This window comes from Lactuca serriola, chromosome 7 (assembly GCF_051521515.1).
Source record: "Lactuca serriola cultivar US96UC23 chromosome 7, Lser_US96UC23_V15, whole genome shotgun sequence".
NCBI classification, from domain to species: Eukaryota; Viridiplantae; Streptophyta; class Magnoliopsida; order Asterales; family Asteraceae; genus Lactuca; species Lactuca serriola.
The window spans coordinates 54,545,144-54,561,052 of record NC_136414.1 but is presented as its reverse complement, the minus strand read 5'-3'; the positions used below and the strand labels follow the sequence as shown (position 1 = coordinate 54,561,052).

The 15,909-nt window shown below is 31.5% G+C and overlaps 1 protein-coding gene and 1 long non-coding RNA gene across 2 annotated transcripts; one reads left to right on the top strand and one right to left on the bottom strand.

The window, feature by feature from the left end:
• The first annotated feature begins 5,298 nt into the window (after positions 1 to 5,298).
• Positions 5,299 to 8,536, top strand: EER5 (proteasome family protein). The gene is made up of 13 exons (XM_079010821.1): positions 5,299 to 5,767; positions 5,865 to 6,001; positions 6,104 to 6,197; positions 6,282 to 6,371; positions 6,530 to 6,595; positions 6,733 to 6,822; positions 6,899 to 6,955; positions 7,060 to 7,121; positions 7,202 to 7,289; positions 7,382 to 7,458; positions 7,558 to 7,632; positions 7,738 to 7,843; positions 8,080 to 8,536. The coding sequence occupies exons 1-13, from the start codon at positions 5,597 to 5,599 to the stop codon at positions 8,209 to 8,211; spliced, it is 1,245 nt and encodes a 414-aa protein (XP_078866947.1). The 5' UTR covers positions 5,299 to 5,596; the 3' UTR covers positions 8,212 to 8,536.
• Positions 8,537 to 10,454: 1,918 nt separating this feature from the next.
• LOC145060946 (uncharacterized) lies at positions 10,455 to 11,654 on the bottom strand. The gene is made up of 2 exons (XR_013687066.1): positions 11,446 to 11,654; positions 10,455 to 10,841 (listed from the first exon to the last, which is right to left on the bottom strand). It is a non-coding gene; the product is annotated as an uncharacterized LOC145060946 (long non-coding RNA).
• Positions 11,655 to 15,909: the final 4,255 nt, after the last annotated feature.

Here is a 15,909-nt window from a genome sequence, read left to right as displayed (position 1 = left end):
TGGTAGCGGCCCATCACACACATGCCTTGTATTCCGCTCTATGAGATCCTCCTGGGAATTTGTACTCTGATGATATTATGTTTTTTTTATAAATGTTTTTCAAGACATGCGATAACTTTTATGAAATGCTATGATCGGTGAACGTTTTATTTCTAATGTTTGCTAAGTATATGTTTTAAAAATGAAATTTTTGGCTCGTATTTTTGGGACGTTACATTAATCCTCTTGACTTCACGATCCATGATCTCAATTGGTTCTTCGACGAAGTTAAGTTGGGCGTCAATCTGGATTTCGTCGAGAGTTACAACTAGAGTGTCCTCAAAGAGACATTTCTTAAGGTTTGATACATGGAAAATGTTGTGTACACAACTGAGTTATTGGGGCAACGCGATTCGGTAGCAGAGTAAGCCTCCAACTACAACTCGAAATCCACTCACACCAAGTCACCCTTCAAAAGTCCTACGAATAGCAATCAAGATTAAAAATAGCTACAATTCACCCTAAACATGTAATTAAACAACCAGGTTACACTTGTAGATTTTAGCCCCAAATAATAGCCTGTTAAAGACCTATTTTCCACTCCTTAAACCCATCTAACCCAGATTACGAATCCATACTCCTGAAGTTCAGGTCAATACCTTTTTAGGGATTACTTGCACAAGTCCATACGATTTTTCTACAATTTACAATGGATTTTACAAAACATGTTAATGCAACTAAATTCAGACCAGTCAGTGAAAATGACACTTTTCACCCTAGTTAGAGTCATTTCCAATTTTCAAACAAAACTAATGAAATGAAGTAGACTCACATACAAAACATTGGGGACTGGTTTCGACCAAAAACGATTATCCATGATTGTGATATGATCTTTCAAAGATCTGGACATATTAGTGTATTTCACAACACATAACTTATTGTTTTGGGTTAAGTTAGCTTCTTAACCCATTAATCCCTAAATGGAAACAATCCTAAAGATGGAAAATTAGATGCTTGAAATCCAATACAATTCTTAATGGTTTAATGACCCTCAAAGGGGCTTCAAAAACCACCAATCAAAGTATAATGCCTTAAAGATAAATACATCAAAATTTAGGCTTTAAGTCGTGCTTTAATCTTCCATTAGGTCTTTAATGGTTAAGCTTTAACCTTAAAACTCTTGATAGATTAAAAGAGACTCATAATAGTTTATTAAGATGAGTATACTAACGTGTCTTAAAGTCTTAAGAACTTGGCTAAACAAAGGCTTAAACTAATGATGACATCACATAAAATCATAATACCTCTTCGTAAGGGTTAGGTTTGCAACTTAGCCCATTAAGCTTTATCATAAAACCATTAAGTTGGAACAAAGGTCAAACATAACCACCACCTCATGGTGGTCAGATGCGGGTGCTAGGGTGGTCCATGGTAGTGACACGACGATCAAAACCACTATAAAGTATAATTTTATAAAGGAACAAAGAAAAACGGGATATAATGCTTAGGCCTAGCTACAAACCCTCTCCCAAACGGTTACAATCTTAAACAATCACAATACACACACAACCACCATTATTGGTCGGGGGTGGTGGTAGATGGCAGATACCGGTAGCAAGAGGCTGCCGACGATGATAACTTTGGTGCTCCTAGGAGATAGATGGAAGAAAGAGAGAAAAATAAAATAAATGCGATTGTAACTCCACTCACTCGGCCCTAACCTCTGGCTCACACTCCCTAATGTTCTCATTCTCCGACGGAACTTCCAACACACACATACACACACTCACCGATAATCCCTTCCTCTCGTCCGACGGTGCTTATAACTCCTCTCTCTCTCTCTCTCTCTCTCTCTCTCTCTCTCTTTCTGTCGCTCGCTCGATCGATGAAATCAATTGCGTCGCCAAAGTAGAGCTCTAGGGTTAAACGATTTCATGTGTGACCTAAGGACACCTTGCAGCCAGGAACGACAGGAGTTCCAAATCCTGTTGATTTCACAGGTTAAAACCAAATGTTTCATACTTGGTCCTCCTCCTTTGCCAAACCGGTGCATATGGTCCCTCAATACAAATTCCTTTTCACACCACATTACAAATTTGATAATTTTAGCCCCTGCCAACCTAAAACAATTTTGTTTATAGTTTAATAACTATTTTCATTTTGTTTTACTTATTATTTATTTACCCTTTATTGTTACTATTATTTATTATATACTTCCTTTATTCCATTATATGATTATTTAACTAGAAAATGGAAAACGGGACGCTACAATACAAGAGTTAATTATATTTATTAATAATCATATTAATAATAAATATTCAATATATGTCAACTTGATTAATGGTGTAACCCTATAGGATCATATGTTATTATGAATATCATTCAATAATGATTCTTGAGCATATAGATCCAATACATTATAGGTTACTCTGTTATCGTCATCTTAATCTCTCGAAAATATAAAATAAATTATTATAAAGCCAATCTTAGAATTTATGTTATATTTTTATCCATATGTAAACTTCCAGTCCTCCAATTTCTGTAATAGTTATATAAACATAAAGATACGAAATTCAACAAGTGACTTTTCACCTTTAACTTTAGTTCATCTAACTTTTAGACCAAAAAAAACTTTATTTCCTTTCATCGATAGTAAGATGCACTTCAAACACAAAAGTAAGTTCACTCTTTTACTTTGCAAAAAAAAAAAATAACTATTGGACATGATTTCCGACAACTTATTTCCACATGCTCTTTTATGTTTTTCTGCACATAATTCAAAGTGAAGGTAACAATAAAGGTATTAAGCTCCTTAGTCATACCATTGTAGAAGAGAGTCTTAAAGGCTAGGTTGCATATGATCACTTTCATTTTAGAAAACCAATTTGGTTTTATGCTTGAAAAGTCAACGATGGAGACAATTTATCTCCTTACATGCCTTATAGAGAGATGCAAAGAAAGAAATAGGGACCAACATATGGTGTTCATTGACTTCGAGAAGACTTATGATATAGTGTATCTCGAGGCATTTTGGAGTACCTTATAATCTAGAGAAGTTCCCAAGAGATATATTATAGCCATACATGATATGTATTATCGCTCAACAACTTGTGTGCGGACCCCAATAGGTGACACAAAGTCATTTTCAAATGATATTGAGCTATATCAGGGCTCGACTCTTAGTCTGTATATCTTCACCTTGATCTTGGATGAGATGTCACATGAGATCCAAAGGGGGAGTGCATTGGTGTATACTTTTTTTCGATGACATCGTGTTGGTGTTGCAAACCAGGACCAAGTTAAATGCTAGGTTGAACACATGGAGGTTGACGTCAGAAGAAAAAGAGCTACAAATCCACTCCACTAAAACAGAGTATCTTTAGTGCAATTTTAGTGGGGTTACGAGTGATAAAGGAGTAGATGTAAGTATATAGGATCAAACCCTTCCCCTGAATGATAGCTTCAAATATTTGGGATCCACGATCCATAAAGGAAGGGTGTTGATATAAATGTCACCCATCGTATAAAGACATATCGGTTAAAATAGAGGGAGGACTTAGGGGCTGTTTGGTAGCATATGAATCATTCATACCTGAATGATGTAGAGGCCTGGATGATGCAGAAGCTCTGTATAAATTTGTATCTCAATGATAAATTTATGTTTGATGAGACATCTGAATGTCCGTCTCTTAATGATGAAAATGACCATTTTACCCCTCTAAACTATTTGTGTGATTTGAGGCTAACATCTCAATTAGATTTTTTTAAATGAAAAAAAAAACAATACGCTACCAAAAAAACATCATCATCTTGTGCATAACATAATTAGAATTTAGAAACAAGACAAGCACTAGATTCATACAAGTTATTTATAACTGAAATTTAGTAACACGATAACAAGATCACCACAAACAAAATCCATTTACAATTCACAAGAAATATGGAATAACATCTAAAAAAACTAGTGAAATGTTTCTTTCTTACTTATTGCTTCTCATTTGACGAGGATTTATTAAGAAGCACATGTTTCATAGCATAATCTTCAGGGGCAATCGATCGTCTTTTTGCAAATATTGTCCACATAAACATACCAATAAAGTATCCTAATGCTTGCTCCTAATCTGATTCCAAGAATGAAGGCAGAAAGAATCTCATAACACAATCACTTTTCTTATTAATCTAGATCTCGTTTTCTTCCTTTTCTTTGAAAACCATCGGTCCAATGACAGCAACTCAGGAAGAACACAATGTAAGCAAAAAGATAACAGATTTTAGGGCTTGACAAAATTGATTTCATACAAATCCAACAACAAAAACACAGCAAGCAATAAAACAGATAAAACTGAATCGACGTCTGAGAAAGGGCTTGAAAAATCGATCAACAAGATGCATAAAAAATCGATAATAAAGAAACAGGGTAGAAATCTTACCAACGAAGGGGGAGGCGGCAAGGACAGAGGCAATGAAGGCGTAGGTGGAGCGGTGCTACCGGAGGTCCGTTGGACAATTGAGAATTGACACCTGAGAAAGGGAGATAGAGGGAATATTGCTCAATATGAGAAGAAAGGGAAGAAAAACAATGACATGCGTTTTGTTTTGTTTGTAGGGCAATGGTATCACATGGAAAAGTTTTCATCCAAACTCCTTCGTTTATCTGACCGATCCAGACAATTTTCTTCCATATCTGACCGATAAAGAGGCAAAAAAACATTTCAACTAAACGTTTTGAATCTGAATCTGAACGATCCAGAGCCAGCTTCTTTATGAGATCATTAAGAGCCCAAACAATCAGCCCCTTAGGAATCTTATGTGACATGAAGATCTATTAAAGTTGAAAGAGAAGTTTTATAGAGTAACTATTAGACCTCTCATGATGTATGTAGATAAATTTTGGCCGAACAGAAAAAAAAATCGCTAGAGAAAGATGAAAGTAACAAAAATGAGGATGCTGAGGTGGACTTGTAGCAAAATTTTACTACACAGGAAACCAAATGCTACGATAAGAATTTTGTTAGGAGTCGTAAACATTAACAAAAAAATTGAAGAAAGCTCGATTGAGATGATGTGAACATATAAAAAAAAAATACTATCACCAACACCATGAGTAAGTAAATCAGTAAATCAGGTAGAAGAGTCAATGATGTTTGATGATTATACCCACAAAATTTGTGTACATGACAATTCTTGCAATTTTCTCGTCATTTTATTGCAATTTTCTCATGATTTTATTTTGTTTTGTTTTTTATTTCTTTTTATCTGCAATATTTTGTTATTCAGATGCTGGTTATTATTATTATTATTTTTTTTTCCAAGTCAAATAACAAAAACACTAGTCAAGAAAGAATACATCCATTCCAAAACCCTCGTACAGCATCATGTGTATCAATTCACCTGTGTGCAGGTTTCTACTCGAGGGTTGGTGTACATGAACAACAGTCGTTGCCAATTCGAAGCAATTTCTACAATTTGTTTGCAATTAATCGTCTTTCCTCTTTCCAATTTTTATCAGTTCGTAAAAACCCTAACCAGATCTTCACCACTTTACATCACCACATACATACATAAAAAGATCGGAAACCGGAAGACCTGTAGTAGAAGGGCTGAAGAATAGCTAGCAATGGCGTCATACATGAGCATGGGAGATGCACACAGAAGGATAACAGAGTATTTGAATCGATTCGCCGACGTCGTTTCGTACCAAGACGGCACAACTCTCAAACAACTTCTTTCGCTGTCCTCCGAATCTCCATCTTTTCTCGCCCTCGCCGATGCCCTCAATCTCTTCCAGGTTGAATCAATTATATAATTCCAGTGATTTCCATGTAGATTCGATTGTTCATTAGGATTCATGTATCCAGTATCCTTATCGATTTTTATATATCCAGGATGCTAACAGATTGATCAGACAAGCAGACAAGTATTCTCAGTATGCGGAAATAGTCTCTCCTTTATTTCGAGCTATGCAGAGTTATAGAGTCAGCCATTTTGCTGAATCATATCAAGCATTTGAAAAATCTGCAAAGTACTTTTCATATCTACTTTGATGTTTGAATTCTCTTTTGTTTTTCTTTACTTTTGTCACTTTTATCTTACTGATAGTATGCTACTATGGAACATTATTCAGTGCTTTCATTCAGGAATTCAGAAACTGGGAATCAGCATGGGCATTAGAAGCTTTGTATGTAGTTGTATATGAAATTAGGATTCTTGCTGAGAGGGTAAGATTAAGAAACAGTTTCATTACTCTTGTTCATGTAAAATGACAAAAATGACCTTGTTGAAGTTGTGTATTATGCATTTAGGCTGATAGAGAATTGGCTTCAAATGGAAAGACTCCAGAGAAACTAAAAGCAGCTGGATCCTTCCTTATGAAAGTGTTTGGAGTTCTTGCTGTATGTCTTTCACTTCATCCTACAATTATATTCTAATTTCTAAGCAACAATTATTTAAATAAAACATAAAATGGAAAATAATATAAAATATATATTTAAAGAAAATATAAGTACATTGCTATTTCATGCAATTGTTGAATGTGGTATTTTAATTGTAGGGAAAAGGACCAAAACGTGTTGGAGCACTTTATGTCACTTGCCAATTGTTCAAAGTTTATTTCAAGGTGACACTTCTTTACATTTTATTCATCCTTTTAACTTCTCCTAATTAACTTTTTTTTAGGGTTCTTACTTTATTTTGTAATATTTATGTTGAGAAAAAAAAAACTAAAAATTATATTGTTTACACCTCATATTGCAGCTTGGAACTGTTCATCTTTGTAGAAGTGTGATTCGAAGCATTGAAACTGCACGAATATTTGATTTTGAGGAATTTCCTGTTAGAGATAAGGTAAGAAATTAAATATTCTAATTAATATAAAATATTTGTTATTGTTAATTAAATAATATTTTATATTTTGTTACAGGTAACCTACATGTACTACACTGGTCGTTTGGAAGTGCTCAACGAAAATTTTCCAGCTGTAAATTAATCCCACATTCCCTAATTATAACTTTTTTTTTAAATCTCATTTAATTGGAAAAATATTTATTTAATAATTATATTTTCGTTTTCTTTATTCTTTAGGCTGATCATAAATTATCGTATGCCTTATCACATTGTGACCCTCAAAGTGAAGCAAACATTAGGTTTGTTTTCCATTTCATGTAATTTAGTAATTTATTTATCGTAAGATAATAATATTTAATTTAATTTTTTTTTGAAACAGGATGATTTTGAAATATTTAATACCTGTGAAGCTTTCGATAGGGATCTTACCTAAAAGAACACTCCTTGAGAAGTATAACCTGATTGAGGTATTCTTATAAAATAAATAATTTTTATATTAAATATAATTACAAAAATGTATTTTATTTATTTATTTATTTACTTTCTAATCATGTTACAGTATAGTGACATTGTGGTAGCTATGAGGAGAGGTGATTTACGCCTTCTTAGGCATGCACTTGAAGAGCATGAAGATCGGTATATATTTTTTTTTTTTATAAAAAATAATTTTAACCAATTTTTTTTTTTTTTTTTATTTTTGGAAAATTAAATATGTTGTGTTGTTACATAAAAAAGTTTCTTGAGATCGGGTGTATATCTTGTTCTTGAGAAGCTAGAGCTTCAGGTGTATCAACGATTGGTGAAGAAAATGTGAGTTTATTAATTCTAAAATAATATTGTTAGAATTTTTGTGGGATATAAAAATAAATATATAATGGTGTTGATTACTTGATTTGATTTGTGCTGACGTGGCAGATATTTTATACAAAAGGAGAAGGACCCTAGTAAGGCGCACCAGATTAAATTAGAAGTAATTGTTAAAGCATTGAAATGGCTTGAGATGGAGATGGATTTGGATGAGGTAAAAAGATTTATTAAATATGATTATAAAAACCCACTTTTGAAAAAATAATAATCCAATTTTTTTAAACAAACAAATTTGGTTGGAATTTTATTTATGATTACAAAAGTTATTGTTGAAAATTACCATCAAACAGTCCCTTAGTAAGTTGTAGATGCTTGTGATTTGGATAAGTTTTTAAAGTAGAGTTTGTGAATGTTACATGTTTGGTCCTTATAGTTTGAGTTGTTTGACAGGTTGAATGCATAATGTCAATATTGATATACAAGAATTTGGTGAAAGGGTACTTTGCACACAAGAGCAAAGTGGCAGTTTTAAGCAAACAAGATCCATTCCCCAAATTAAATGGGAAGCCGATTAATTCATAATTAGAATCCAAACAACAAAACACGGATCTTAATTTTGAGAGATTTCAGATATGTGCATTTAGGCAGCATTTATAAAAAAATGTGTATTTTAAGAAACTACTTTATAAGAATTAGTTTTGTTTGAAGAGGAAGGTAGAAATTGCAGCATACTAGTTTAAGTATTATAAATCTTGTAATTTAAGACTTTATTGTGGGATTTTGGATTTGCTTAGTATTGATGATGAGACATTGAGACTTGTTCCATTTCATTTTGGAACAAAAGTTTTTTGGGAAAATGACTTAGAAGGTTACCAAATAGAGGAATTGTACGAAATTATTTTGTTCACATGTATTTCCAATCAACTATAGCTTCATATTATCATTAGACTTAATATTTTGTTCAAAAATACTGTTACCTATACTAATAGGTGAGTAGCCACGTAGTTGTTGATGATGTGGCATGTCACGTGGATTTTATTGTTTATTACATACATATTATATTATTAATTAATTTTATATAATTTGTTCAAAGTAGATGAATACAAAATACGTATAAAATATTTTTACAATTAAGTTCAAAGTATTTCAATATATATATATATATATATATATATATGTGTGTGTGTGTGTGTTTTATATGTAAAGACATTTTAATGTATATATATATATATATATATATATATATATATATATATATATATATATATATATATATATATTGACATTTGAGGATTTAGTATACATTATTAAATTTAAATGTATAAATATACAAATACCAATTATCTATTATTTTAGCCCAAGTTATTACATTTAAATATACAAAACTAATATACAATTATCCATTACTTTAGAAGAACTTAAACTAATAGTCTAATCATTTAGTATAAAGCCACTCTAGCTTGGATAATTTAGGTGTTGTTTATTTTTTGAAGCCAAAATGTCTGCAGTCTGCGAATTATATTTATAAACCTCTGCGGTAGAAGAGGTAGACCAAATGTCTGCAGTCTGCAATAAGAAGACTGTTTGTTTTTAACGTTTGCAGCTGTTGAAATAAATTGATTTTTTAAACTTAAGTTCAAATGATAAACATTAAAAATGTATTTTCAACAACAACAAAAAAAAACTACACGGTGTCCCATGTTTTTTTTTGTTTAGGTTGAAGTGGGGTCTGAAGACAGTGGTCCATATCTGCGTCAGGAAGACCTCACACAGACGTTTTTTGATCTGCACACTTCCAAAAAACAAACACTCTGCGAGGGCATATGTCTGCGCGGCGTAGACAAAAATGGTTGCACAAATCTTCACAAAAAAACAAACAACACCTTAGTATTTATATATTTATACATTTAAATGTAACAATGTAAACTTTATGATCAGATTATAGTATTCAAATGTAAAAATATGTATTTATATACTGAAATGTCTACTTATACAAAAAAACATATATTTATGTAAAACAAAATTTTATATGTATGTAAAACTATATATTTGTACATTAAATATTTGAGTTTATTTGTAAAATTATTTTATATGTATGTAATAATATGTATTTTTTGAAATTATATCTTTTAAACGAATTATATAAGATTAATGGTAAAATATATACCGAAAACGTTCAGTGGTATAATGTGTACATAGTAAACAATAAAATCCACATCAACAACCATGTGATATTCTACGTGACTATTAGCCTACTATTAACGGTAATACCATGATATATTTTTTGGAATTAGAAAAATATGAAAAACATTGATTATTAGTTTTTCAAAAATTTACAACTTCTTTGTAATTTTAGAAAACAAAAAATTTCTATTTTCCGTGAAAAATTTAGAAAAATAGACGAACTAAACGCATTTTCATAATTCTCATTTTTCTTAGAAATTATTTCCGAAAAATGGTCAATTTTTCCACAACTAAACACAACCTTAATTTTTAAAAAAGTTGATATTTTTTGTTTTTGTCATTTTCTCTTTCAATAATTTCAATAATTAATATAAGTTAACCCACATGGACACCACTAGGAATTTGGAAATAGAAATAGTATGAACAAAATCAAAATTTGCCAATGACCCACATAGACAAAAAAAACCCTTCCATGTGCATGTCCACAAAGAACAAATAAAACCAGAAATGATTGTTTGGTGACAACCAATACCTTAAAACTATGATCACATCAAGGGTAAATTGGGAATAAGTAACATCATTGCTATTTGGTGCTATTTGCTCAAAAGATTTAAAGAAAAAAAATGAATAAACAACATAGATAACAAGGAACAGGAAGCACAACCATTGATTTCCACCAAAATATAATAAACCAACAGTCATTCTCTTCTCTTTCTTTGTTCCTCAACCTAATCTAATCATCAACCACAAATCACATTCTTTATAAAAAACACCTATAAGATGATCAAAAAGAGCTTTTGAATTTGATATCGATTATTGTAACAAGTTGTAAATACTAAATACTAACTACCACTTGAAGGATTTAGACCATTGATTTTCTTGAATTGGAATCTTCTCAGGTTCATAAACAGGGGTTGTGGTATGTTCATGTTCTTCAGAATCAGGAATGGTTTTTATCTCACGAACTACATTAACTTTCTTATCTTTTTTCATTGCCTCTTTCTTTCTTGGCCTTGTAAATATGTATGCTGTAAATTAAGAAATAAACACAGGTTATGTGCCCATTATCTCTCAGATTTCAGTGTAATTTCTCATAAGAAGATGAAGAACTAATGAATGTTAACTGTGATTCTATGAACGAACTACATACTCATGATGTAAGTAATCCAATTATTCCAAAGTTAGATTAAACTAGTTATCTCGAACTTGATGTATAAACCAATTGGGAATTCTTGGGAACAAATTTATCTTTGCATAATGGATTGTATGAAACCCTAATTGCTTCCCAATTTGAAACATACAATATTCATAACTAGTTTCTGTTCACTACGGCATATACGCATTTTTCTTTACAGCGAAATTTAGCACCTAATGATGTCGGATTTAGAGTCGTGCACGATTATCCAAACATAAAATGGAAGGGGAAAAGTTAAAATTTAAGTTTACGGCGTTTGATCATCAAACCCTAAGATTACGTCTAAATCGCATTCTACCTAAACCTAAACGGATCGCATAAATCATATGAAATAAATGAAATTGAGATATAGATGCTATATACGCATGCTTCAGTATTCTGAAACAAGCTGTGAGTGCATCAAAAAGAGAAAGGAAGAACGAAAGAGGTGGGCTGACCTCCGAGAGCAAGGTTAGAAATGAGAAGAATACGCCAGACAAATTTATAACCTCGAGCAAGAGTTTCCTTCGGTGGTTGCGGCAGAGGGGGCGGTGGTGGTGGCGGAGGTCTTTCCATTGAAATCTCGACGACGGTTCTCAGTAATCAGTGACGACGACGACTTTCTGACGTTTGTACCTCCAATGGGCTTCGGGTCTTCTTATTTTGGTTTATTGGCCCAATTACTTCTTGATCCAGAACTCCATACTTATTTATCAAAATTATACAATATTTATATGCTTTTAATCATATGTTCATATAATATTGTTTTCAACTTGTGCATTTAATAAAATTAGTTAACAAAATTATCAATAACTTTTGAAATGGCTAATATTTTGTACGATAAAGAAATCTCATGAATATATATATATATATATATATATATATATATATATATATATATATATATATATATATATATATAGGTTTATTTGAGACCACCTATATTTTGGGAGACCGTGAGACGTATTTTATTTATTTATTTATATTTTTTTAATTTTTTTTAGTTAATTCAAGTTCCAAAAATAATATTTAAGAAAAGAATTTTTGGATTTTTCCATTTATTTTGCATTTTAAAATTATTTTTTAGAATATGTACAGTGTAATATTATATTAGAATATTTCACGTATTTTTCAAAAAAAATGGAATTTATTTTTATTTTTTTTAGTTAATTCAAGTTCCGAAAATAATATTTAAAAAAAGAATTTTTAGATTTTTCCATTTATTCTGCATTTTAAAATTATTTTTTAGAATATATCAGTGTAATATTTTATTAGAATATTTCACGTATTTTTCAAAAAAAATGGAATTTATTTTTATTTATTTTTTATTTTTTTTAGTTAATTCAAGTTCCGAAAATAATATTTAAAAGGGTTTAGGTCATTTTTGGTCACTTAACTTTTGGTTTTGTGCTCATTTGGTCACTTAACTCTTTTTAAGTTTTAAATGGTCATCAAACTTTTGATTTTGTGCTCATTTAGTCACTTAACTTTTGATTTGGTCACTTAACTTTTAGATTTGTGATCATTTAGTCACTTAACTTTTAAAATTGTGCTCATTTAGTCACTAAACTTTTGAAAAAATTTAAAAGTTTAGTGACTAAACGAGCACAATTTTAAAAGTTAGGTGACTAAATCTAACCAAACCAAAAGTTAAGTGACTAAATGAGCAGAAAGCCAAAAGTTTAATGACCTTTTAAAACTTAAAAAGAGTTAAGTGACCAAATGAGCACAAAACCAAAAGTTAAGTGACCAAAAATGACCTAAACTATTTCTTCTGCATTTTAAAATTATTTTTTAGAATATGTCAGTGTAATATTCTATTAGAATATTTCACGTATTTTTCAAAAAAAAAAAACAGATTTTTTTTATTTTTATTTTATTTTATTTATTTATTTTTATTTTTTTTAGTTAATTCAAGTTCCGAAAATAATATTTAAAAAAAGAATTTTTGGATTTTTCCATTTATTTTGCATTTTAATATTATTTTTAGATTTGGTCTCACGGTCTCACAAAATTAGAATGGTCTCAAATGAACCTGAACCTATATATATATATATATATATATATATATATATATATATATATATATATATATATACACACACACACACACACACACACACAAGTAAAATGTTCGTGTGTTGCAGTGACGACGATTAGTTTCATTTTTACAACCTATATTAAATTGTTAGTTAAGTATTATGTCGTTATTGTTAAAAAAAACATATAATTATATTGTTTCTATTAAAAACAAATTAATATGTTACACAAAATGGTGTTGTAATGTCTAAGAGTTATGTGGTTGCTTCATATAAGGAGTGTATATAAACAATAATTTTGTATGTACCAATAATAAGAGTTTGCCATATTTTATTATATAAGAGTGATTCCTTTTTGTATCTTCACCTTATTTATTTAAACACCATACATATCCCCCACATCCTTTCCTTCCTCTCCCTCTCCAAACACGTGAAAGATAAGACATCTAACATCTTTGTGTTTTTATTTGTAACTAAAACATGCATATAATAAATATCCCAAAACATACTTTTATAACATCATGAACTTCTTATGTTAAAAACAAAATTTAAGTAAAAATAACAAAGAGAAAACATCTTTATTCCTTGAAGAGGGTCTTCAAGAAAGCTTTTCTTTCATTCATCATTTTATCAATAAGATCAAAAATATCCACTAAACACACAAACACATATGTATCTTTTTTCCCACAACTTCGCATATGTCCTTTAACCATATGTCATTTGGTGTTTCCAGGAAAGTGTTTAAGTTGTGTGGTTAGGTACAAATTTTTACCGAAACCATTGCTAATTTTATCCCATAAATTTAATATTTTTATCCTCAGATGAAAATCCATGAATATGTTATGTCTCACTTCTTGAATCAGATTATCTATTGATAAGATGACAGTTACCGTATTTATTTCTAATATGTATTTATTTCTTTTTTTTTGCTCTGCAAAGTGACAATATTGCAATATAGTTAACGATAAAATGGAGTGATCACTGGTATCTTTTATCACATCCTGAATAATTTCATCTATTCTAAATAAAATCGAGTGATAATGTTTACACTGAAATTTAATTTAAGAGGACATTAGACATAGCCAGATTTAATTATTTATCTTAACACAATTATTTATAAATTCTCCATTATAGAATGTATGATTATGATTATCATTAGAACTATTGCCTACTGATATTTGCATATTTAGTCATATATTTTGTACACTATCTTAATACATTTAGCTACAATTATGCTTATTTTGGTACATAAGGTACTTATTATGCTTGAAATCCGTTTTGCAGTAGCAAATACATGCTCTGGATGAAAAAAAAAGCAAACGTGGAGTTGGAAGCAGGAAAGAGTGAGCTATAACAATCGAAGTCAAAAGAAGGTGTTAATTCTGAAGCCCACTGCGTGGCCATTCTTCCCCACATCATGAGGAGGAGAAGATTCACGATCATCAAATGACTTGCCGTATACGAGATTTGAGAGATGCCCACGGCGTAGCACCTATTCCGTACGTCGTGGCGACCAAATTTTAGGAAACTATGTATGTGTGTGTGTGTGTATATATATATATATATATATATATATATATATATATATATATATATATATATATATATATATATATATGGACATTAGGTCGAATTATGGAGGTTGACTTGAGGATAAGGATTGCGACTAAAAACCCTTGGAAAACCCTCAGTTCCCATGTGCCAGTTATTGCAAAAAGATGCTGAATTTGACTTCAATGAAGATTGCAAGGTGGCTTTGGATGTGCTGAAAAATCTTCTTACTTCTGCCCCCATTATTCAACCCCCATATTGGAGTTTACCATTCGAGATAATGTGTGACGCCAATAACACTGCTGTTGGAGCTGTTCTAGGACAGAGAAAAGACCGGGTTCCCCACGTTATATATTATGCATCAAAAACTTTGGATAATGCCTAAGAAAATTACTCCACCACAGAAAAAGAGTTGCTGACAATCATTTTTGCATTGGAAAAATTCAGACAATATTTGTTGGGCACGAAAGTTATAATCTTTTCTGATCACGCAGCTATCCGGTACATTCTTGCCAAAAAAGACTCAAAGACAAGGTTGATTAGATGGATTTTGCTGCTATAGGAGTTTGATATAGAGATCAGGGACAAAAGTGGCAGAGAAAAATTTGGTAGCTGATCATTTGAGTCGACTCACTCCACCGGAGGACCCGATATTGATCTGTGAAACATTTCCCGATGAGCATCTATTCGCTGTTCAGAACCCTCCTTGGTTTGCTGATATAATGAACTACTTGGTCTCCAGAGAACTCCCTTCATATCTTACCCGAGACCAGAAAGATAAAATAAAGAAGGAGGCGAAAAGATATGTTTGGGACGAGCCATATTTATGGAAACACTGTGCTGATCAGGTGATTAAAAGATGTGTGCCTCAAGATGAAGTCAAGTCAATTTTGAATTTCTGCCATTCAGAAGCTTGTGGAGGGCATTATGGTCCACAACGAACCGCACGCAAGGTCCTGGACAACGGTCTTTATTGGCGTCACATTTTTCATGACTCTTTTCTATTTTGCAAAACTTGTGAAAGGTGCCAAATGACTGGGTCTTTGACATCTCGTAATCAAATGCCACTTACTCCAATCTTGGTATGTGAAATCTTTGACGTTTGGGGTATAGATTTCATGGGTCCGTTTCCGCCATCTTTTGGGTTTGTGTACATCTTACTTGCTGTGGATTACGTGTCCAAATGGGTCGAGGCAAACGCTACACGAATAGACGATGCCAAGGTTGTAGTTGATTTTGTCAAGACAAATATATTTGCTAGGTTTGGGACACCAGAGACCATTATTGGTGATCACGGCATGCATTTCTGCAACCGCACCCTCGAAGCAGTCC